This window comes from Lithobates pipiens, unplaced genomic scaffold, assembly GCF_037356315.1.
Source record: "Lithobates pipiens isolate NorthernLeopardFrog02 unplaced genomic scaffold, aLitPip1_a1.2 Scaffold_3, whole genome shotgun sequence".
NCBI classification, from domain to species: Eukaryota; Metazoa; Chordata; class Amphibia; order Anura; family Ranidae; genus Lithobates; species Lithobates pipiens.
The window spans coordinates 94,186,021-94,212,011 of record NW_027507790.1 but is presented as its reverse complement, the minus strand read 5'-3'; the positions used below and the strand labels follow the sequence as shown (position 1 = coordinate 94,212,011).

The following is a 25,991-nucleotide window of genomic DNA, read 5'->3' as shown; positions in this document are numbered from 1 at the left end:
TGGATTTCATTGATGCTCGTTATTTACTCCTATAATGCAAGAGTAATTTTAAATTTTCTTAAATATACGTTTTAAAACTACTACACTAGGAGGAAATTCTTCATGTCTCCCCCTTGCCTGTGAGATATTAAAGATACAGGAATGCCCTTTTTAATGCATTAAAACACCCAGGACTTCAAGGGATGATAGGATTTTTTATAACAGCTTACCTGTAAAATCCTTTTATTTGAAGTACATCACAGAAAACAGAGCCATAGTAATTACTATGTGGGTTATAGGCCACCTTCAGGACACTGGCACACCCTAAACAGGAAGTTGCCTCCCTATATAACCCTTCCCACTACTGGGAGTACCTCAGTTTTTTGTAGCAAAGCAATATACGTATATACCAGAAAGAGGGGAGGGACCACTGTGCCCCATGATGTACTTCAAAGAAAATAATTTTACAGGTAAGCTGTTATAAAAATGCTATTTTCTTAACCATACATTAGGGGACACAGAGGCATAGTAATTACTATGTGGGATGTCCCACAGCAATGCCAACTGAGGGGAAGGAGACACAACCAAAGTAGGGCAACATGATATCAGAGGACTTATACTGCTGCTTGCAGCACACTGCATCCAAAGGCGACATCCTCATGTCTTTTTACATCCACCTGATAGAATCTGGTAAATGTATAGACTGAAGACCAAGTTGTGGCCTAGCAGATTTGAGCCATGGAGGCTTGGTGATGCACTGCCCATAAAGCACTAACAGCCCTGTTGGAATGCGCTTTTATTTGAGAGGGTTGAATCTACCTCTTTAACCATAAACTAGAATGATTACTTGTCGAATCCATTTAAAAATAGTAGATTTCGATGCTGCCTGTCCTCTTTTAGGGCTTTCAGGCAACACAAACAAAACATCAGTTTTTTTAATCTGAGCTGTCGTCTTTAAGTAGACCTTGACTGCTCTCACCACATCAAGAGAATGTAGTGATTTTTCTTCCATAGAACAGGGTTCTGGAAAAATGAAGGTAGGACAATATCCTGGATTAGATAAAAAAACCTGACACTACCGTCGGTAGAAAGTTAGGATGAGGATGCAATACTACCTCATCCTTGCGAATAAGACTCTATAATAGGTGATTCTTGGGGACGGCTTCCTTGCATTAACCAAGGTAGATACTACTGAACTTGACAGCCCACGTTTCTTCAGAATGTGGGTCCCAATAGCCAACCCATTAAATTTAGCGTTTGTAAGGTAGGATGGAATAACAGACCTTGTGAGAGAAGGTCTGGCCGTGGTGGTAGGGTCCATTGGACCCCTAGCGCCATCCTTATGATCTCTGCATACCAAGATCTCCTGAGCCACACGAATCACTGACTTCCCTTCCTGTTTGATCTTGCAAAGAAGTCGTGGATGCAGGCAGAATAGGAGGAAATGCATAAATCAGTGAAAATTGATTCCACAGGAACACCAAGGCATCTGTTCCACAAGCTAGCGGATCCTTTGTTCTTGACGCAAAGTTTTCGATTTCTTTGTTGAACCTGATCTACATCTGGGATCCCCCATCTTTGACATATTGACAGGAAGATATCGGGGTGAAGGAACCATTCTCCCAGGACAACTGCTGACGACTCAAGTAGTCCGCCTGACAATTTTCCTTTCCTAGAATGAAGAGTGCCGATAGGCAAAGTACATTGTTTTCCACGCAAGATAGGATATGATTCACCTCTCTCTGGGCCACACAACTTCTTGTGCCCCCTCAGTGATTGATATAGGCCATCGCTGTGTCATTGTCGGATTGGATCCTGACAGGACAATTCCGTAAACTGAACGTTCAGGCCCTCAGGGCCAAGTGTAAAGAGAGGCTCTGGCGCACCTTTGGAGTCAGACACATTAATCTAAAGCTTGGACCCTCTTGTTCCAAGCGGATAGGATACTGTTTTACAGCAGCCTCGAACAAAACTGAGCATAAGGAACGGCCTCGAATGTGGTCACTATCTTTCCTAACAACCTCATGCAAAGCTGAATAGAAGGATTCTTCTTTGCTTCGACCACCTGAAACAGTTCCTTTATGGCGCTGATCTTTGCCTGAGGCAAGAATATCCTTTTCTGGGTGTCTATCATCAGACCCAAGTATTCTAGCCTCCTTCATGGTTTTAAGGAAGATTTCTCTAGGTTAAGAATCCAACCTAGGTCTTCCAGATGGTTAAATGTGGTGACTATACTTTGGTATAAGCGGGCTACCGACTGGTATATCAAGAGCAGATCGTCTAGGTAAACTATAATCATTATACTTTGGGCCCTTAATCTGGCTAGAGGACGGGACAGAAGCTTTGTAAACACTCAAGGTGCAGTAGCTAGACTGAAAAGCAGAGCTACAAACTGAAAATGAAGATTTTCTACCTCGAAAAGTAGATATTGCTAGTGAGCAGGGAAATAGGCACATGTAGGTATGCATTCTTGATGTTAATTGAGGCCAGAAATTCTCCTCCTTGTAGGATGGAGACAACCGATTGGATAGACTCCATGAGGAAAAAGAGCGGATATTCAGGAACCGGTTTAGATATTGGAGTTCTAGAATGGGTTTGACATCTCCATTCGGTTTTGGCACTGTGAAAAAAGGTTTAAACAAAACCCCAACCCCTGCTCTTTCATGGGGACAATCATGATCACTTTTTTGCCAAAAGATGGTCCAATGCTTGAAAGAAAGACTTATTTTTCTCTGGATCCTTAAGAATGTTTGATCTGAGAAAACGAGATGGGAACTCTTGGAACGCCAGTCTGTACCCCCGAGCTATTGAGGAAGTCCCCAATCTGTCTTCACACACTTCCTTGAGAACTGCAGAAGTATTCCCCCTACTCGAGCAAGCATGGCGCCTCCTCATAAGGAGGCTTTAGTATTTTGTAGGTTCCCTCCCCCAAGACTTTTTTTTTGTCCCTGGGGTTGACCATGAGGATTACCTCTTGAACTTGATGGCAGAGGCCATGGTCACTGCCTGGAGGATGATATCCCTGGCACTGAAGAAGGAGCTTGTTTAAATGAAATACGTTTACTCCTCCTCTTAAATGGCGAAGGGGTACTTTTTCCACTAGAAATTGTTTGGATGCATTACCCAAATCATCCCCAAACAGCTGTTTCACTGCAAAAAGGAAGACTAGACAGAAGCTTCTTGCATGGCACTTAGCAAAAGGTGCGAGGCCTGAAGGATAAAATCTCTCATAGCGACTATTGCAAACAAAGCTTTCCAGATCCTGGGCCTCCTGAACAGGATCTTGAGCCTTGAGCACCTGTTTAACTGGTCTCTCAAGGAATGACCAATTACTGTCAGCGCAGGCTGAAACACTCAACCTGGCAGAGAAAAAAGTGTTCAATAGGAATTCCAACTTTTTATCCGTTGGATCCCTAAGCATTTGAGCATTGTCTGCCGGACAAGTCAAACTTTTATTCACAGAGGATATAGCGGCGTCAAAACTTTTTAGGAGGGAAAAAAATGCTCATCTGGGTGATGCCACTCAGATACAAAAAGATTTTCCAGCAATGAATCGACAGGAATGGTATGCACAGCTTGAGGAGGCTTTAGCGAACCCACTCAGTTAAGGGTAGCATAAAAGGGGAGCGAACCATTCAGTAAGAAACTGCACCATCAATCTTACAGATTGTGAAACTGATCGCCCCGCATTTGACCCCTCTCAGAAGAGGAGTCATCAGCCTCACCACGGTCCCGAGGGAATTTATCTTCTCCCGCCCCCAGTTCCTCAGTTTGAGGGTCCTGGGTAATGGAAGGGAACCGCTCGTATTTTGTCCCACACTGGAGTGCGATTAAAGTCGCTAAACTTTTTTCCAATCCTATCATGGCTGAGGAAAAAGACCTCTTTAGTAATACAGACAGGGGCTGCAATGTTGAAAACAGTTGCAAACATTTCATGGCCCGATGCTCACTGACTAGCAACCCCCTCTCCGGGGAGGATGCCATTGTAGAGATGAGTAGGCTTTCCAGAGCTTGAGGGAGACCCGTTTAGCCCTTTTTTGGGGGTGTTTCAAGCCCCCCTTCTGACCATAACCTGATGCACCAATGCAGAGTTACTACCAGAAGCTTGAGTAATAGTCCAGCAACTGCCACCATTAACGCTCAGCCTGATGCTTTAAGTAAATGTGCAAGGGAATGCCTGTGTCACCAACCTCTTAGATGCCCCTTTTTGCTCGTGTCCCTCCGACATCTGCAGCCAGAAAAAATGGAGCTTTTAAATATACTCCCATGCTGGACATTGCTGCATGCCAACGCCGGGCTAAGCCCCGCCCATTCCGTCACATCCCATCCCCCCTTTTCAAAAGAGGGTTTTCGCACACGAGCGCAGGCCTCCGATCCGATGGGATTGGTGTGTGTGGAGGGGGGATAATGAGGAGACCTGTGACAAGCCACCATGCAGGGCCAGTGAAAAAAACTAGCAGCATCGCTGATCATTTTGGCTTCCCCCTATCCAAGGAGAGGGGGGAGAGCTTTATCCAGGTGGGTGGTTTTTAGTGGAAACCCCCCCCCCCAATCTTACCGGAGGCCCTGTGTCCCATGACGTATGAATTAAGAAATGGGCAAGTGTGGTAAGTGTAGTGCGAGTTCACTTGGCAGCACGGATTTGGAGTAATTCTCTCATCACCTGGACACTTTCATTCTTTCATCACTGCAGCAATTTTTATAGAAAATCACAAGTAGGCACTATATTGAAGATAATGAACCTTTTATTTATGAATTATATGTGATTTGCACTTAATTTTGGGATCATCACTTGGCACTAGTCACAATAATTCATTTATAACTTTTAATACTTTTTTTTTAATTATGTGATTTGCATTTAGCACTTTTAGTGTGATCTTCATATAGTACTTTTTGTTAGTCACTTACCTTACATTTATTTAAATGACTTTTGGTTTTTAGTTTAGCGCTTTCTCTTTTCATTTTGGCGTTTTCTCCAGCCTGCAGAGTATTTATCATTTATTTAGGTATTATTTAGGTATTATTTAGGTATTATTTAGGTATTTTTGCGCAGGTGTTCCTTATTATTTGCAGCAATGATTATTATTGAGTGCAGTACAGAGCTTAAGAAAATAAGCACATAACTAAGAAATTAAATGAATGGTATTTTATACATTTGTGACATAAAATGAATTGAAAGATCAATATATTTATCCTTGAGAAAAAGCACTAATTAGGGATTTGATCATTTTGTAAACAAACAGATATGTGATCTACCTAGTAAGTTTAGTGCAAAGTTGCTAATTTTAGAATCACTACAAAATATGCGTGGCAAATGGAAGGGGTTTGAACCTCCACCAAGGGAAACGTTTCTTTATGTTAAAAGTTTAATGTGCTTCTAAATTAAGAAAATATAGATGAAATATGCTATTTGTAGCAAAAGCATTGTACAATGTTTACCCTTGTATTTGAGCTTAAGGAAGGAATTTTTACTGTTGGAGCACACTTTAGGTCTATTTTTTCCTTTGAATCAACTTTTAGTTTGCTTTGTATTTGTTAAACTCAATATAGCATCTATAGAAATGTAATTTTATATCCCACTATTTATATTTACTATATAAAAAGTAGTTACATAACTTTAAAATGAAGTAGTTAGCACTTCTGCTTTTCAGCTCTTTGTTTAAATCCCTTCACAGCCAATTTCTACATAATGTGGAACACAGTAAATAGATGCTGAAGATTTTGTCGTATTTTTATCATGAGTTTCATCACAGTGATAAGCTATAGCACCATAATGATATTGCATTAAACTCTGTCACAACATCTACCGTACTTCACACATAGGGTTTATGGTATTATTGAGGATTAGTTCCAGGTTAAAGTATATATTTAGGGATTAGGGTTTACACAGTTTGTGAAGATTAGGGGGCTGACTTCAGGTCACAATAGGGGTTTATTCATTTTCCAGATGTAACAGATTTTTTTTTCCAGTTGTGATAAATGTTTAACACATTTAGTAAAGGCCATTTGTACTACACTGTGTGCAAAAAATTTTAGCGGCAGGAAAAACCAAGACAGCTTTTAGAAGACAAAGTGTTTCACTTATGTTAAGCCTGCAAAACATGTCAGTATAAGAAATGGAAAAACTACTAACAGAAGCTTGCAAAGATAGTTTTGATTTTACTGTAAAAGCATCCACTGTGGCAGTTTAATAATGTTAAAAGTTTGCCAATAGCCATGTTGTCTGATGTTACTATTATAACACAGTAGACCTCATTTACCAAACATCCGTTAACCTCCCTGGCAGTATGATTATTTCGGATTTTAGGCGCTAAAAGCGGTACAATTATTTTGCATGAAAATTTGGCGTTTTATATTGTAGTCCTTTAATTCTTAGGAATAACTCACTTAAATCTGTCCAAACCAGAGTCTAGCAGACATCCTGGGTATGATATAGTTTGAAAAATGAAATAATAAATTATAACATAATAACTATAAATAATTATACCAAATAATAATATAACAATAAAAATTATTCAATAATGTAATCAAATCAAAAACACTGAAATTTGCTCAGTTGCAGAATTGTCACTGTCATTACTTTTCAATATTTGATGACGGATCACCCCACAAATCGATATCCTCCAATTCTGCAAGTGATTACAATTTATTATCGCTGTTTTTTAGCTGGTCTAAAATCATTTTTGATGTAAAGTGACAGTTTTGGTTGCTATGGACAATCTCCAGTTTCCAGGCATAAAGAACAGTTTTTATATTATAAAACTGCATGCAGGACACTGGACAGACCACTAGGGACAAAGGGGATGTGAAATATTTACATACAGCAATGTAATCTGTAAGATTACATTATACTGTATGTAATGTGTGCGTTTCACTTTTTGAATTTGGCGCTGATCTCCGTCCCCATGCGTCGCAATGCTCGCAGGGAACGGAGATCGGCTCCGTGATAAATCGAGCGGAGGACGACCCGCTCGTACAGTGCGGGGACATCGCTGGATCCAGGGGACAAGGTAAGTAAACCTTCTCCTACATTCAGCGATGCGGTCCCGAGTCTGGCTCTGGGTTGCCGCTTTTGGTACAAAATCTCCACCCCGAGCCAGACTCTGGAACACCGCCAGGGGGTTAATAAAAATTACCTAAACCAACATAGAGCATCATTTTAGTAAGCTTACACAACATATTACCATTCTCATATGCAGCCACTGCTAAGGACTTGTTTATCCGAACAAAAGAAACTTGATGACTTTGTCCAGAATGATCCAGATGAGGGGTGGTTTCCAGAAAAGATTCAGCAAGTCCCGAAGTTCTTGTGTCCCATAGACGAACATCTCCTGATGTGTATCTTTAAAAGCAAACAATATTGAGTAAATACATGAGAGTACTAACAAGGCAGGTACTAGATTTAGTGCATTACCCCTTTTAGAATAAACAATTTCAGCAATCATTTTGCACATGAGTCCTTGTCAAAAATTCTTTTGATCCTGCCAGAAATTTAGTATGTTGACTTCTTGTGCTCCCTGCCTCTGCTGAACATCATCAATCATTTATGTTCCCAACTATCTCTGTGGAAATCAGAATACCTATCAGCATGTTATGGGGACAATGAGAATGGAAATATTCTGTAGTCCTCTCCTAGGTTGATAATGCTGCTCTTTCGTAGAGTACAGCAAGTGTTGTCACCCTAGAACAAGGAGGCAGGATCATCAGGTGAAAACAAAGGTAACAAACATGAAAAAAATTATATTCTTGAATTTACAATAAACACACACTACAAGTAGTCAGTTTTTATACCAGGATGAGTGCCCAATGTAGGCCTCATCTGTAGGACAACAATGGGTGTGTAATTACAGATCAAGCTGCCCACAGACCGCTCAAATTTCTCTACTACAGCCTGCATGCTAAACAAGAGTCTCAATAAATGCCTCCATCCACGGCAGCCATGGCACTGGTGGCTACCAGAGTACACTAGCACTGCACTTTTCACTTGGCTGATTCAGCCATTTCTATTTGCTGCCTTTCGCTGAGCAAATGTATTATTCCCTAACATTTGTTCTTAAGAAAAAAATTGCCTTAACAACATTACAGGCAAAAAATAAGCATTAAAGCGATTACAAAGCTTTATTTTTATGTAACCACTTCCCACCAGCCGTATAGTAAAATAATAGCGGGTGGGATGCACTCTAGTTCTGGGACGACCTCATATGATGGCGCCCCAGAGCCAGCATGCAGTGTGGCTATAGTAGTCGACGGCTCTTTACCCATGTGATCGGTTGTGTCCATTTACAGCCAGTCATATGTAAACAAGAAAGTGCCATTGATCGGTTCTCCTCAGCTCACATTGACAGTGTGTGTGTGTCAAGGAGAGCCGACCAGCAGCATCTCGCAGGAAAGACCTGTACAGGTGATCAGGGCACTGATCATCAGTGCCCTGATCACAGTACATCCCCAGCAGTGCCCATCAGTGACACCAATCAGTGCCCATCAGTAATGCCAGTCAGTGCTGCCCACCGCCTATTATTGCCCACCAGTGCTGTATCAGTGCCGCCTATTATTGCTCACCAGTGCTGTCTATCAGTGCCGCATATTATTTCCTCATAAGTGCCTCCTTATTAGCGCACATCAGTGAAGGAGAAAAAGTACTTATTTACAAAATGTACTTTTTTTTTCAAAATTTTCGGTCTTTGTTTTTCTTTAGCAAAAAGTATAAAACCCAGCAGTGAATAAATACCACCAAAAGAAAGCTCTACTTGAGTGGAAAAAAATGTAATTTGGGTAGTGTTGTATGTCCGCGCAATTGTTATTCAAAGTGTGACCATGCTGAAAGCTGAAAATTGGTCTAGGCAGGAAGGGGGTAAAAGAGGCCAGTAGGCAAGTGGTTAAATAACAAAAGTGCAAAACGTATCCTGCTCAGAGCAATGGTTTTGCACAGAGCGGTCCCGAACCTCCTCTTCTGGGGTCTTCTGCGGGTGCGCTGGGCTCCTTCTCCCTTCTGAGTGCTCCTATAGCAAGCTGCTGGCCCAATCCCAAGTCAGGCTGTGTGTGTTTATTCACACAGACCACTCGGCACCACCCCCTTCTCCCCAATGGCTTCTGCTGCGGTCTCTGAGCCGGTCTCTGAGCCGGTGAGGAAAGAGAAGAGGCAGCACTGCTGCTCTGGGGCACAGCACTGGATCAAGATCAGGCTCAGGTAAGTAGTTAGGAGGGCCAGAGAGTGGGGGAGCAGAACATGGAAGTTTTTTTAAAAAATAAAAAAAAAACCCGACTGCCTTTACAACCATTTTAACCACTTGCCGACTGCGCTATAGCAGAAAGACAGCTACAGCCTGGTCACCCAGTTCTGAGAGGGCATCCATGAATGTCCCCCCAGAACCCCGGCCCCACAGCTGATCACAAATGGGGGGGTAAAGGGACAACCACAGTCCCTTTAGCATGTGATCAGCCGTGTCCAATCACAGCTGATTACGGTTATCAGCAGTCCTTTCCTCCCTCCCTGTGTCTGTGGGATAAAAGGATAGCCATTGATTGGCAAGCCTGTCAGCACATCGTCACATCAGTGCCCTGATTAACAGTGCCCCCCATCAGTGCGGCCTATCAGTGCCCATCAGGACAGCCTCATCAGTGCACATCAGTTAAGTAGAAAAAATAGGATTTTTATAACAGCTTACCTGTAAAATCCTTTTCTTGGAGTACATCACAGGACACAGAGCCATAGTATTAACTATATGGGTATATAGGCACCTTCAGGTGATGGACACTGGTATACCCAATACAGGAAGATCACACCATATACAACCCCTCCTCCTACCAGGAGTACCTCAGTTTTTGTAGCAAAGCAATATTTGAGAGGAGGGAGACACAACCCGAAGGGCACCCCCAGAATTGAGGATCTATAGTGCTGCCTGCAGCACACTGCGCCCAAAGGCGATATCCTCATGCCTTCTTAGATCCACCTGTTAAAACTTGGTAAATGTATGTACTGGACCAAGTTGCGGCCTTACAGATCTGAGCCATGGAGGCCTGGTGACGCACTGCACAAGAAGCACTAACTGCTCTGGTAGAGTGCGCTTTGACTGGAAAAGGTGGAATCTTACCCCTTAAATCATAAGCCTGAAATATAACTTGCCGAATCCACTTAGCGACAGTGGATTTTGACGCTGCCTGTCCTTTTCTAGGACTTTCCGGCAGCACAGACAAGACATCAGTCTTCCGGATCTGAGCAGTCGTCTTGAAGTAGACCGCTTTCATCACATCAAGACAATGTAGTGACTTCTCTTCCCTAGAACATGGTTTTGGAAAAAACAATGGCAGGACAATATCTTGGTTTAGGTGAAAACCTGAGACCACTTTTGGCAGAAAACCTGGACGAGGACGCAGCACAGTTCTGTCCTTGTGAATAATCAAATATGGCTCTTTACAAGAAAAGGCAACCAATTCCGAAACCCTTCTTGCTGAGGATATCGCAGCCAAGAACACGAACTTCCTTGTCAGAAGGACTAAGGGAGTATGCTGTATCAGTTCAAATGGCTGTTTTTGTAGCACTCACAAAACTAAGTTCAAGTTCCAAGGGTTCAAAGGTGATCTAACTGCCGGATTAAGCTGCGTCACCCCTTGCATAAAACCAAGGACCAAATAATGTGAAGCAAGTAGTCTTTGAAATAAGACCAATAAAGCTGAGACTTGGCCCTTAATAGTACTCAAGGCCAATTTCATCTATACCCATAATTGTAGAAAGGCTAGGATTCTGCCTATGATATACTTCTGAGGATGTCAGCCCTTGGATTCACACCAGGAAACATAATCCCTCCAGACCTTGTAATATATGGTTCTGGAAGCTGGCTTCCTTGCATTAATCAAGGTAGAGATAGCTGACCCAGGGAGCCCACGTTTCTTCAGAATCTGGGTTTCAACAGCCGTTAAATTTAGCATTTGTAAGGTAGGATGGAATATCGGCCCTCGTGAGAGTAGGTCTGGCCTTAGCGAAAGGGACCATGGACCCTCTACCGCTATCTTTATGATTTCTGCATACCAGGACCTTCATGGCCATGCCGGGGCTAGCAGAATTACCGGCTTTCTTTCCAACTCGATCCTGCAAAGAAGTCGTGGCAGCAACTAAACAGGGGGAAATTCATAAATTGGTGAGAACTGATCCCTAGGGGTCACCAACCCATCTGTTCCACATGCAAGTGGATCCTTTGTACTGGACACAAAGTTGACCAACTTCATGTTGAACCTGGATGCCAGAAGAAGATCTACGTCCGGAGTCCCCCATTTCTGGCAAACAGCCCGAAAAATGTCAGGGTGAGGAGACCATTCCCCCGGGAGCAACTGCTGGCAGCTCAAGAAGTCCGCCTGCCAACTCTCTACTCCTGGAATGAAAACTGCTGATAGGCACGGAACATTAATTTCTGCCCAAGTTAGGATATGGTTCACCTCCATCTGTGCTGCAAGACTCCCCTTGGTGATTGATGTAAGCCACAGCTGTGGCATTGCAGGCTTGGATCCTGACAGGACAACCCCGTAACCTGAATGTCCAGGTCTTTGAGAACAGACCCGCTGCCCGATCTAGGATGTTGATGGGCAAAGTCCTTTTGGTTCTTGACCACTGTCCCTGGACAGTTGTCTTTTCTATCACTGCTCCTCAGACTGAAAGGCTTGCATCTGTCATTGCCACCTTCCAGATAACTGGCCTGAAGGATTTTCCTTTCAGCAGATTCTGGGTTAGCAACCACCAATTGAGGCTTTGGGACACCCTTGGGGACAGCCGCATTGGCAAGTCTAAAGCTTGAATAGTTTTGTTCCATGCAGACAGGATACTGTTTTGCAACAGTCTCAAATGGAACTGAGCATAGGGAACCACTTCGAATGAATCTTTCCTAACAACCTCATGCAAAGGCGAATGGAGGGATTTCCTTTCGATCTGACCATCTGCACTAGCTCTCTTATAGAGTTTATCTTACCTGAGGCAAGAACACTTTTTTCTGGGTTGTGTCTATGATCAGACCCAAGCACTCCAGCTTTTGTAGCGGTTTTAAGGAAGACTTCTCTAGGCTGAGAATCCACTGCCGACTTTCCAGGTATTTGGTTGTAATGCACACGCTTTGTTCCAAACGAGCCACTGACCGTTCTAGTAGCAATAGATGGTCTAGGTACGCTAAGACTGTTCTGCCCTGTGCCCTTTTCCTGGCTAGAGGTGGAGCCAGAACTTTTGTAAACAACTGGGGTGCTGTAGCTAGCCCGAAGGGCAAGGCTACAAACTGAAAATGATGGGGTTCTACCTCGAACCCCAGAAACCTTTGGTGTGCGGGAAATAAAGGGACATGCAGATATGCATCCATGATGTCGATAAACGCCAGAAGTTCTCCTCCTTGTATGATAGAAACCACTGACCTGATCAACTCCAAGCGAAAAGATTTAGATTCTTTAGGTCTAGAATGGGTCTACCATCTCCATTTGGTTTTGGTACCATAAAGAGGTTTGACTAAAACCCCAAACCTTGCTATTCTGTGGGAATTTGTATGATCACCCCCCGAGTCAGTAATCGGTCTAGTGCCCGAAAGAGAATGCATTTTCCATGTGACTTTGGGAACATTTGACCTCAGAACGATACGGTAGAAACTCCCAAAATTCTAGTTTGTATTTTCCTCTTGCCAGACTTCTGAGTATTGCAGAAACCTTTCCCCGACTCTGGCAAGGGGGGGGGGGGCACCCCTTCATATTGAGGCTTTAGAATTCTGTTTTGCAGGTTTCCGGCCCCAGGACTTTTGTGCCTGGGCCTGACCCTGAAGCTTTCCACTAGAGTCAGACTGCCTAGAGGTGGATGCCCTTGGCGCAGGAGAAAGATTCCGCTTAAATGAGGCGTTTATTCTTTCTTTTGACTGGCAAAAGAGTACTTTTCCCATTAGAAATCATTTGGATGCATTTGTCCAAATCATCCCCAAATAGCTGATCCCCATGAAAAGGAAAACCAGTCAGGAGCCTTTTGCATGGCGCTTCAGCTGGGCAATTTTTTAACCACAGAATCCTATGCACGTGTACTAGCACAAGAGCAAGGCAGGACGCCTGATGAATGGAATCTTTAATGGCATCTATGGCAAAACAATGCTTTTAGTAGTTGGTCAAAATCCCAGGCTTGTTGTACAGGAATCTCCTTAAGGGCCTGTCTAAACTGGTCCTTTAGGGACTGACAGATGCCTATTGCAGCAACTGCAGGCTGAGTAACCGAACCTGCCAAAGAGAGGATTTTAACAAGAATTTCAACCTTTTATATGTTGGAGCCTTAAACATTTGTGCATTGTCTACTGGACAAGTTAGACTTTTATTCACACTGAATATAGCAGCATCAACTGCTGGTACATTCCATCTTTTGGCGACTTTCTCCTGCATGGGATAAAGTACTGTGAATCTCTTTGGAGGGAGAAAATGCTTATCAGGGTGATCCCATTCAGCATAAATAAGCTGTTCTAGCAATGCATGGACAGGAAACGCATGCATAGGCTGTGAAGGTTTTAAAAGGACCCAAAGAAACAGAACTTTCAGCCGACTCCTTTAGGAGTAGCTTGAAAGTGGAACGAACCATCTCCTTAAGAGACTGTACCAGCAAGTTCTCAGATTGCGAGGCTGAAAAAGGTTCATCCACCATTGTTTCCTCTGCAGAGGAGTAATCAGTTTGTCTTTCCACCAGATCGCCTGAGGGCAACACCTCATCCACTACCCACTGTTACCTTGGTAAAGGGTCTGCGGTGGGGGGGGGGGGGAATCTACCATGCTTCCTATGCCTTGGGATGGAGGATGCGATTACAGCCACTAAATCTTCCCAGCAGGGCAGAGGAAAAGACATCTTTCAGTCACGTATGCAGGGGCTGAGATGTGAGAAGCAGCTGCACCAATTTGTTCCAATGACTCACCCTGGCTTGCCACATCTGGTATTTCAGGAGAGGATGACAGTGTGGAGGCACGACTGGAGTTCCCAGTGCCTGGGGGTGACATTTTTGGTACCTTCTTTGTGGTGTCTTTTTTGGGAGCTATAGTGCTAAGCACAAAAGCAGAGGCACTAAGTAAATGCACTACTTGCTGAGCAATAGTCTAGCAATACAATGCCGCTAATAAAGTTCAGCTTGGTGCTAAGTAAAATGTATGTACTGGAAATGCCTGTATGCATTGTCTTGCATGTCTGCAGTGCTCCTGTGTGTGTGTCAGACATCCATCTATTCAGCTCCTGGCTGAGAAGCATCGGTTTTTAATTTCTCAGATTGCGAGGCTCTGCTCGGCGTCCCCAGGACCTAGGCCATGCCCCCTCCGCTCATTAACCCACCCCCCTATTTAAATCCATCAGCAGTTCACACGAGCGTGGACAGTATTCGGGTCTGTCAGTGCAGACCTGTTAGAGGGTAGGAAAAAGGAAGGCTGGGGAGGAAGGGAGAAGCATCTGTTTTAATCATGCTTGACACTTATGGGCTTCTGTGGGGACATAAAAAAAAAACACAACATAGGGAAGTTGCCGCCACACACCCTGAGGGGGGGAGGGTACAAACTACAGTTGTACCTCCCAGCCCCTTAGTTCCCCCAGAGGGGAAAAGAACATGCTGTTGCAAGATGAAGGTATCCCCCCTGGCTGCTGAAACCACAAACATGCTGTTTAGCTGGGACTCTGAGCTGACTGAGAAGCAACATACCAAGGTATCTGAATTTACTCCCTCTAGTGGAGACTTTAAGGCATGACAAAATTTTACTCATGGAAGAAAAAAAACCATAGGTGGACATTTTACAGTTCCTAGACCCTTCCCTTATCTTCAACCACAGGATACTGCTGAAGACCGACAGATCCAAACTTCACCCATCACGGCGGGCTGTGTTAGCAAACCTTCAAGGACCAGGTCCCTTTTTATTGGGGGTTCCACTCCCTTTGACCTGTATTACCAACCAGGCCTGGAAAAACCCTAGGTAATGTAAGCATCAACAAAAAGCCCTGGGTCCCGGGGTCCAGCCCTTCAAGGAGAAGCAGTACAGGCAGAGGCTCGGGTATCATCCACTTTGGCCTCAGTGACACTTTGGATGGATCCAGTCTATGGAGGCTGCTTAAATCCAGCAAGGATCCCTCCAGCGGAACTCTTCAGAGCACAACTTCACTCATGACCAACACCTTAGACACTGGTGAAAAAACTGAAGTACTCCTGGTAGGAGGAGGGGTTATATAGGGTGTGAACTTCCTGTATAGGGTATACCAGTGTCCTATATACCCATATAGTTAATACTATGGCTCCGTGTCCCATGATGTACAATAAAGAAATGTACTTAATTTAAAACATTTTGTAACGATTTCTAGTCTTTCATTTTTTTCCTAGTATAATCTTACATCTTACTCCTGATGAGTGGCTGTAAGCCATGAAACGCGTAGCGTTTCCAACTCAGTGCCAAGACCAGCCTGCCCAAATTATGAATTTTGAATTTTCAAATTAATCATTAGCTTTTATCTAGAATGTATGACCCATTTATCCTGTTACTTATGCTTATATGATGATTAGTGATGGCCGAACGGTTCGCCCGGCGGTCGTTTCGCGGCGAATTTCCGACTTTCGCCGTCCGCGGGTTCGAACGCCTTTTTCCGTCGTTCGCCCCGGCGGACTTACGTGTTTAATGTATACAAGAACTTTAACCTTTCGTGACACGTTTATCATGTGTTACAGGACAACCAATTGAGACATGACAGCTCATGGACACTTGGACATTCCCCCTAACCTATAAATACACCCGATCCGGTGGCCATTTTACATTCTTTCTTCTGTCACTGTAGGGAAAGGATCCTGTGTGGAGTAGGGACAGAGAAAACGCTAGCTATTTGGTACACAAAAGTTCTTTTCAGGACTGGTATAGGTGTTAGGTCAGCAGCCTGAGTTTCTTTTGTCAGTTTAGATAAAGGGACAGAGCGCTGTATGCTGCTATTTTAGGGACAGCTCAGCCAGATTAGTCTTTCTTCATCATCATCATCATCATCATCATTAGCTGTTACTATCAGGTCCACAAAAGAGCTGTTCCAGCTAATCGTTCCAGCCTACTCTTTTTTGCCAATTTGTATAGGGACAGGCAGGAAGCAGTGTGTCAGGCAGTGAGGATAATTTTAAAGACTTGCTGTTACTATTAGTTCCACAAAGGTTCTTTTCAGGACTGGTATCAGTGGTACGGTAATAGGCTTGTACACGTATAATATTCTTTCTTCCAAATATAGAAAGAATATTATACTTGACTGCTGCCCTTCTGCTGCAGTCTGCTAATCATTCACAACTCACTTGTTCCACAAAGCTCTTTATCAGGACTGGTAACTTGGTCTGTCTAGGGTGCTACGGTACATAGGCTTGGGTGCGGTACAGTCTGCTGTTCTGTAAGGACCGCTATCGGTCCACAATACATAGGGTTGCCGTGCACTACTGCTGACCGCTGCCCTATACTGCAGCAGTCCTTCATTGGTATAGGGACTGACGTACAGTCTGCTAATCACTAACACACAACCTGCTTGGTCCACAAAAGTTCTTATAAGGACTGGTAACTTGGTATAGGGTGCTACGGTACATAGGCCTGAGTGCGTTACAGTCTGCTGTTCTGTAAGGACCGCTATCGGTCCACAATACATAGGGTTGCCGTGCACTACTGCTGACCGCTGCCCTATACTGCAGCAGTCCTTCAGCGGTATAGGGACTGACGCACAGTCTGCTAAACACTAACACACAACCTGCTTGGTCCACAAAAGTTTTTATAAGGACTGGTAACTTGGTATAGGGTGCTACGGTACATAGGCCTGAGTGCAGTACAGTCTGCTGTTCTGTAAGGACCGCTATCGGTCCACAATACATAGGGTTGCCGTGCACTACTGCTGACCGCTGCCCTATACTGCAGCAGTCCTTCATTGGTATAGGGACTGACGTACAGTCTGCTAATCACTAACACACAACCTGCTTGGTCCACAAAAGTTCTTATAAGGACTGGTAACTTGGTATAGGGTGCTACGGTACATAGGCCTGAGTGCGTTACAGTCTGCTGTTCTGTAAGGACCGCTATCGGTCCACAATACATAGGGTTGCCGTGCACTACTGCTGACCGCTGCCCTATACTGCAGCAGTCCTTCATTGGTATAGGGACTGACGTACAGTCTGCTAATCACTAACACACAACCTGCTTGTTCCACAAAAGTTCTTATAAGGACTGGTAACTTGGTATAGGGTGCTACGGTACATAGGCCTGAGTGCGTTACAGTCTGCTGTTCTGTAAGGACCGCTATCGGTCCACAATACATAGGGTTGCCGTGCACTACTGCTGACCGCTGCCCTATACTGCAGCAGTCCTTCATTGGTATAGGGACTGACGTACAGTCTGCTAATCACTAACACACAACCTGCTTGGTCCACAAAAGTTCTTATAAGGACTGGTAACTTGGTATAGGGTGCTACGGTACATAGGCCTGAGTGCGTTACAGTCTGCTGTTCTGTAAGGACCGCTATCGGTCCACAATACATAGGGTTGCCGTGCACTACTGCTGACCGCTGCCCTATACTGCAGCAGTCCTTCAGCGGTATAGGGACTGACGCACAGTCTGCTAAACACTAACACACAACCTGCTTGGTCCACAAAAGTTTTTATAAGGACTGGTAACTTGGTATAGGGTGCTACGGTACATAGGCCTGAGTGCGTTACAGTCTGCTGTTCTGTAAGGACCGCTATCGGTCCACAATACATAGGGTTGCCGTGCACTACTGCTGACCGCTGCCCTATACTGCAGCAGTCCTTCATTGGTATAGGGACTGACGTACAGTCTGCTAATCACTAACACACAACCTGCTTGGTCCACAAAAGTTCTTATAAGGACTGGTAACTTGGTATAGGGTGCTACGGTACATAGGCCTGAGTGCAGTACAGTCTGCTGTTCTGTAAGGACCGCTATCGGTCCACAATACATAGGGTTGCCGTGCACTACTGCTGACCGCTGCCCTATACTGCAGCAGTCCTTCAGCGGTATAGGGACTGACGCACAGTCTGCTAAACACTAACACACAACCTGCTTGGTCCACAAAAGTTTTTATAAGGACTGGTAACTTGGTATAGGGTGCTACGGTACATAGGCCTGAGTGCAGTACAGTCTGCTGTTCTGTAAGGACCGCTATCGGTCCACAATACATAGGGTTGCCGTGCACTACTGCTGACCGCTGCCCTATACTGCAGCAGTCCTTCATTGGTATAGGGACTGACGTACAGTCTGCTAATCACTAACACACAACCTGCTTGTTCCACAAAAGTTCTTATAAGGACTGGTAACTTGGTATAGGGTGCTACGGTACATAGGCTTGAGTGCGGTACAGTCTGCTGTTCTGTAAGGACCGCTATCGGTCCACAATAGATAGGGTTGACGTGCACCACTGCTGACCGCTGCCCTATACTGCAGCAGTCCTTCAGCGGTATAGGGACTGACGCACAGTCTGCTAAACACTAACACACAACCTGCTTGGTCCACAAAAGTTTTTATAAGGACTGGTAACTTGGTATAGGGTGCTACGGTACATAGGCCTGAGTGCGTTACAGTCTGCTGTTCTGTAAGGACCGCTATCGGTCCACAATACATAGGGTTGCCGTGCACTACTGCTGACCGCTGCCCTATACTGCAGCAGTCCTTCATTGGTATAGGGACTGACGTACAGTCTGCTAATCACTAACACACAACCTGCTTGGTCCACAAAAGTTCTTATAAGGACTGGTAACTTGGTATAGGGTGCTACGGTACATAGGCCTGAGTGCGTTACAGTCTGCTGTTCTGTAAGGACCGCTATCGGTCCACAATACATAGGGTTGCCGTGCACTACTGCTGACCGCTGCCCTATACTGCAGCAGTCCTTCAGCGGTATAGGGACTGACGCACAGTCTGCTAAACACTAACACACAACCTGCTTGGTCCACAAAAGTTCTTATAAGGACTGGTAACTTGGTATAGGGTGCTACGGTACATAGGCTTGAGTGCGGTACAGTCTGCTGTTCTGTAAGGACCGCTATCGGTCCACAATAGATAGGGTTGACGTGCACCACTGCTGACCGCTGCCCTATACTGCAGCAGTCCTTCAGCGGTATAGGGACTGACGTACAGTCTGCTAAACACTAATACACAACCTGCTTGGTCCACAAAAGTTCTTATAAGGACTGGTAACTTGGTATAGGGTGCTACGGTACATAGGCTTGAGTGCGGTACAGTCTGCTGTTCTGTAAGGACCGCTATAGGTCCACAATAGATAGGGTTGACGTGCACCACTGCTGACCGCTCACCTATACTGCAGCAGTCCTTCAGCGGTATAGGGACTAAGAGTTTTGTCACAGGGTCATTTAAAAAATGACATGCAGAGGAAGAGGCAGGCCCTTCCGCAGGGGTGGTAGGGGTAGGGCAGGAGCAACAGGCTTGAGCCAAAGTGGGAAGTTGCAGAAGGTGCGTTCAATTACTTTAAAGGATGCACCAGACTTGGTTGAGTGGCTCGCTCAGCCTTACTCTTCTGCACCCTCCTCATCCTCTCGATCTGCACCCTCTTCTTCACTCTCTGCTATGTGCACCCCCAAAGACACTACCACCAACAACACGACCACCACCACCACCACCACATACCTTCCGCTTGAGTCACTGGAATTATTTTCCGATCCATATCAAGAGGACATTTCTGATGCGCAGCCACTCTTGGTATTGGATCAGGAAGAGGAGGTAGCAACAAGCGCTACTCAGCAGTCTGACGCCAGTACCCAGATCAGCCCAAGGAGGAGGTTGGTCCCCGGTGTTGCTGCCTACTCTACTTATAGCGGTGGGGAAGGTGACGTTGATGATGACGTGTCTAGTGATGTCACGTGGGTGCCCACAAGAGAGGAAGAGGAGGGGAGTTCAGAGGGAGATATGGACCAGCAGATAGGGAGGAGAAGCAGCAATGACTTACATTGCACAGCAGGGACAAAGCAGACTGCAAATGTATCAGGAGCGAGTCATCGACCATGTACGGTCACATCTGGCGCTCCCAGGACACCGGCACATGGCTCCGCAGTGTGGGCTTTTTTTAACGTGTCCGCTGCTGACAATAGCGTTGCCATCTGCAATCTTTGCAGTCAACGCGTTAGTCGCGGTAAGCCCAATACTCACCTAGGGACGACCGCCTTAAGAAGGCACATGAGCAGCCATCACCGAGCCCAGTGGGAGCAACGGAACACACAAAGCCACACTGCAGGCTCTCACCGTCCAGCCTCGTCTTCTACTTCTCCTTCTCCTCTCTCCTCACAATTGTCCTCCACTCCACCTTCCATCACGCCAAGCTCACATTTTTCTGCAAAAAGGCAGGCTTCCGTGGGCCTAATGTTTGAGCGTAAAAAAATGATGACGCCGGATAACCCTCTTGCCCAACGGTTGGCGGCTGGCTTGTCAGAACTCATAGCCCGCCAACTACTGCCATATAAACTGGTGGACTCGGAGGCCTTTCGCAAATTTGTGGCCATTGGAACACCACAATGGAAGGTCCCAGGAAGGAAGTATTTCTCAGAGAAGGGCATCCCAGAGCTATATGGCCATGTTCAGCGGCAAGTGAATGTATCTCTGGCACACAGTGTCGGTGCCAAGATACATCTGACCACAGACACGTGGTCTAGCAAACACGGGCAGGGAAGGTATATCAGTTTTACTGCCCACTGGGTGAACCTTCTGACGGCCGTCAAGCATGTAACCCGTGGCACCCGTGTAGATTTGGTTTTACCGCCACGGATTGCATGCAGGCCTGACTCTTCTTCTCCTCCTCCTACTCCATCCTCCTCCCTCTCCTCCTCAGCTGCCTCCTCCTTTTCCGCTGCTAGCGTCTCTTCCACTGCACCGCCCAAGCTCCCCAGAACCTATTCCACATGCCAGGTGAGACGTTGCCATGCCGTGCTGCGTCTGTTGTGCCTGGAAGCAAAGAGCCACACTGGCCCGGCACTCCTTTCAGCTTTGCGTTCACAGGCAGATGAGTGGCTAACACCGCTCAATTTGACAGTTGGTAAAGTGGTGTGTGACAACGGTGCCAATCTGCTTAGCGCATTGAAACAGGGCAAAATCACGCACGTGCCGTGCATGGCACACGTCTTAAACTTGGTCGTGCAGCGATTCCTTGTCAAATACCCTGGGGTCCAGGACATCTTGCGGCAGGCAAGGAAAATCTCGGCCCATTTCAGAAGATCTTACACGGCCATGGCTCGCCTTGCTGACATTCAGCGGCGACACCATCTGCCGGTCAGACGTCTTATTTGCGATTGCCCGACGCGATGGAACTCAACCTTCTATATGCTTGATAGGCTGCTCCAGCAGAAACGTGCAGTTAACGTCTACCTGTATGAACTCTGCGAAAGAAACGGTTCTGGGGAGCTGGGTTTTTTTTCACCGCGCCAGTGGCTGCTCATGCGCGACACATGCAGACTTCTGCGGCCATTTGAGGAGATCACCAAACTGGTCAGTCGCAGCCATGGCGCCATCAGTGACATGGTACCTTATGCCTTCTTTCTGGAGCGTGCATTGCGTCGTGTCATTGATCAGGCTGTGGAGGAGCAGGAGCGGGAAGATGAGGAAGTCGCAATGCTGGATGAATTCCCAGGGGGGGCTACTCTATCTGAGACAAGTCAACAACAGGAGTCTGATGAGGAGTCAGAGGAGGATGGTGCCGGGGCGGATGAGCAGGAGCAAGAAGAGCATGCTTTAAACCTTTCTGGGATCCCTGTTGTGCGAGGATGGGGAGAGGAGAATGAAGAGGACGACATTATCCTGGATGATGAGCAGGAGCCAGGCCACCACACCGCTTCCACTTTAGTGCAAATGGGGGCCTTCATGCTCCAGTGTTTTAATAGGGACCCCCGTATAAAAAGCATGAGGGTCAAGGACCAGTACTGGGTGGCAACGTACTTAGACCCCCGGTACAAACACAAAATGGCGGAAATGTTACCGCCGTCGCAGAGGGCTGTCAGAATGCAGCACTTCCAGGCCTTGCTTCGAGAAATGCTGCATTCTGCTTTTGCGTGCGCTGGCAGAGGAGCAATTCCCACTCCCAGAGAAGGATTTGCGGGTACCAATCCAACAGCGCCTGCAAGAAGAGGCCGGTTTGAAGATGTGTTGGTGACTTCGGATATGAGGTCATTCTTTCAGCCGACCCATCGACAGGTGTCATCCGGATCCAGCATCAGGGAACGCCTAGACCGTCAGGTGTCCGACTACATTGGGTTAACGGCCGATGTGGACGCTCTGAGGAGTGATGAACCCCTAGACTACTGGGTGGGCAGGCTTGACCTCTGGCCAGAGCTTGCCCAATTTGCAATCGAACTGTTGGCTTGCCCCTCATCCAGTGTCCTGTCCGAAAGGACGTTCAGCGCAGCAGGGGGGATTGTGACCGATAAGCGTACTCGCCTAGCTCACCACAGTGTTAACTACCTCACATTTCTAAAAATGAATGAGGCATGGATCTCGGAGGAATTCAACACATGTGATCAGTAGACCATGTATATGTCTATAAACAATTTTTGGAATCAAGCACACAGACCTTCTTAATTCATTTGGCTCACTTCCCTGACCCAAAAAAGCACACCGTACTATATGCCCCTACCCTCCTCTTTGAAGAGGTTGAGCGGTGTCATATTTCTACTGGGGCTGCTTATTATGAGGGGTTCCCACCATCCCTGTGCTGTGCTGACTTCCTCCTGGGTGTTCTTATTATGAGGGGCTCCCACCATCCCTGTGCTGTGCTGACTTCCTCCTGGGGGTTCTTATTATGAGGGGATCACACCATCCCTGTGCTGTGCTGACTTCCTCCTGGGGCTGCTTACGGTGCTGCTGTCAGCGCTGTATGTCACGGAGCTGCTGTCAGCGCTGTATGTCACGGAGCTGCTGTCAGCGCTGTATGTCACGGAGCTGCTGTCAGCGCTGTATGTCACGGAGCTGCTGTCAGCGCTGTATGTCACGGAGCTGCTGTCAGCGCTGTATGTCACGGAGCTGCTGTCAGCGCTGTATGTCACGGAGCTGCTGTCAGCGCTGTATGTCACGGAGCTGCTGTCAGCGCTGTATGTCACGGTGCTGCTGTCAGCGCTGTATGTCACGGAGCTGCTGTCAGCGCTGTATGTCACGGAGCTGCTGTCAGTGCTGTATGTCACGGAGCTGCTGTCAGCGCTGTATGTCACGGAGCTGCTGTCAGCGCTGTATGTCACGGAGCTGCTGTCAGCGCTGTATGTCACGGTGCTGCTGTCAGCGCTGTATGTCACGGAGCTGCTGTCAGCGCTGTATGTCACGGAGCTGCTGTCAGCGCTGTATGTCACGGAGCTGCTGTCAGCGCTGTATGTCACGGAGCTGCTGTCAGCGCTGTATGTCACGGAGCTGCTGTCAGCGCTGTATGTCACGGTGCTGATGTCAGTGCTCTGTATTACGGTGCTGCTGTCAGTGCTCTGTATCTCCTGCACCCTCTTGTTTGCCTACCCTGGTCCCTGACCTTCCCTCTCCTCCATTGCCTTCATTAGCTCCATAGTCCTGAATTGTCAGAACAATTTCCCAAATAAAAAAAAAATGCTTGTAGTTATCGATCCCAAATTCACCTCATACATGTATTATGCTATTGTCCAGGTGGTGGGACTACGTGCTACCCCCTAATAATTACCCCGTGGCCGCAAATTCGACCTAAAGGTTTGCGAAATTCGCCTCCCATTGAAGTCAATGGAGCCCGCGGCGAACGGTCGTTTTCGCGAACGTTTGTGTCCGTTCGCGTTTCGCGTTCGCGAAACGTCCCGTCGGAAGTTCGTCCATCACTAATGATGATCTGTGTCATGGTTTCTGAATTCTTCGTACCAATCAAGTTGATTATTTGTATTAAATATTTATTATCATATTTGGTATGTTAATCTTTTATGGTTTAATCCAATTATATTATTATCACTATCTTTATTGTTTATAATATATTATGCAATTCTTGATTATCCTATTTGTGTTATCAAATTATATTTATAATTCATGCATCATCATTGCAATGATATGCCCCATGTAAAGACCCATCACCTTTCCTTTGTACCTATGTTTTTAAGTGGCGGCTGCCTATGGGTCTCTACATCTAGCAGCATGAGATTTGTCCTAAACTTTGTACACCACTGAGAGAGAAAGAATAGAATATTATTTTGAAACACATTGGGTGCTTCTGTATTAACAAGCTCCACGACATATCATTGATTATGCAATGTTGACAGAAGGTGTAGGCTAACATGTATAGTGTACGATGTACTATATGACTGTACACATAACAGCCCTAATTCAATCCTTTTTTTATTTTATTATTTGTATCAATAAATATTTATATGCATATTTTATAACAAAGTTCTATGCAATTACCTACAAATGTCTCAAAACCAAGAGGGTTTTTTTTTCTTCTGGTTTGTAAATAACAATACTATTGAGTGCTGCTTTCCTTCTAGTGAACTTTGGAAACAAAGATCCCAGAGCCGGAGATGTGACATGGCACAGTTGGTAATATTTTTCTAACATGCCTCATTAGGAGACATTCTGGTTGTGTGTTTCTCCACACATAGCAGCTGAGTAGCTGTGTGACAGCTGAGCAGTATGGTGGCAGAATCTGTCTAATGCATTTGCTGGAACTAGTGGATCACCCTGGCAGTGTCCCCATCATGTCCCAGTTTTCCAAAGTGAGATAATGCTTGACCAACAAAGTAGTGGTAAAAAGAAATAGTACAAAAGTTCTCATTGTATAAAGCTGGCATTTTGGAGAAAAAAAGGACTGCAGTTGTGAGCTGGACTGTGCCCCTAACAAAGTGGCACTGAAAAAGCAAAGATAAAGTGTCCAGGGCAAAGGAAACAAAATGCCAGCTTTCAAGCCAGCCTGGCTAATGCACAGACAAATATCATCCAGTACAAAGAGGTCCAGTGGTGGGAGAAAAATAGCCGCAATCTCCCTCCAGGGCCCCAGATGTCTTCATCAGGGTATCATGCCAACCACAATCAAACGATGGAGAAGTGGTGCTGACAGGCCGGCTAATTGTCAGCCGTTGGGCACTCAGTCTTGGCGGATACATTTTTATCCATTTAACTGTTTTCCACTAGAAACACCTTAAAGGTGCAGCAGATCAACAGTTTATTAGCTGGACCTAAATTTATATTCCAACAGTAATCAACAACACATTCATTTTAAACATCTCTCATGAACAAAACATCAAGGGTTTTAAAGGCCGTGATAAAGCCTTTTGTGCCAAACATGACCTGACTTTGGATACTGAAATATTTTCTGTCACAGTGTGAGTACCCATAATTACAGTGATATTATACCCTAATACAACATTTTTTTTATTATATTGCAGCTTACAAGTACTTAAAAGTGGTGGCTAAATATATGTCTTCTATTTAAACCAGTTTATGAAAACTGCTGAATGTAATTTGGATTTGGTTGTAATTTACTCTAAGGGAAGCCAGAAGTTTAGGGCACTTTCACACTGATGTGCTGCAGTTTGGCCACAGTCCAGCATGCTGCATCTTTTTTGCGCTTCAGAAGATGCACCAAAAATGCCCAAACTATTTATTAGAAGGCTAGGTAAAAGCACGGGTTAACCTGCATGAAAACTGAGTTTTACACTGTGATTCAGCGTTATTTCATGCTCGTCATCAGTGGGTTTGCACTACACACAAATGCAACAAAAAAGCTCCAACACTTTTTGTGTGAGCTGCGCATTTTTTCAATGCATTTGTTTTGTTTTCGGCTGTATCTGAAATGCGCAGAAAAACACACGTATCCTGTGCGTTTTGTCATGTTTAGGAAAAGAAAAGTGTGAATGCGGCCTTAGCACAATTTCAAAGCCGCCAGTCAGAGATTTATTGTGCGGCTTGCCAACATTTGTACGACATCATGCAAAGATGTCGAAGCAAGTTGCACATGAAATCGGCAAAAATAGTGCAGGAACCTTTTCAAAGTTGGTTCGAGTCCAAGTCGCAGAGATCTCAATGGTTCCATAGCCAG

General features: G+C 45.5%; 1 protein-coding gene across 1 annotated transcript in view; it reads right to left on the bottom strand.

The window, feature by feature from the left end:
* FBXW8 (F-box and WD repeat domain containing 8) overlaps window positions 1-25,991 on the bottom strand; it is a 209,536-nt gene that overhangs the window by 85,040 nt on the left and 98,505 nt on the right. Inside the window, exon 5 of the mRNA XM_077462047.1 lies at window positions 7,164-7,321. Coding sequence (XP_077318173.1) covers window positions 7,164-7,321 — 158 coding nt within the window. The remainder of the gene's footprint in view (window positions 1-7,163; window positions 7,322-25,991) is intronic.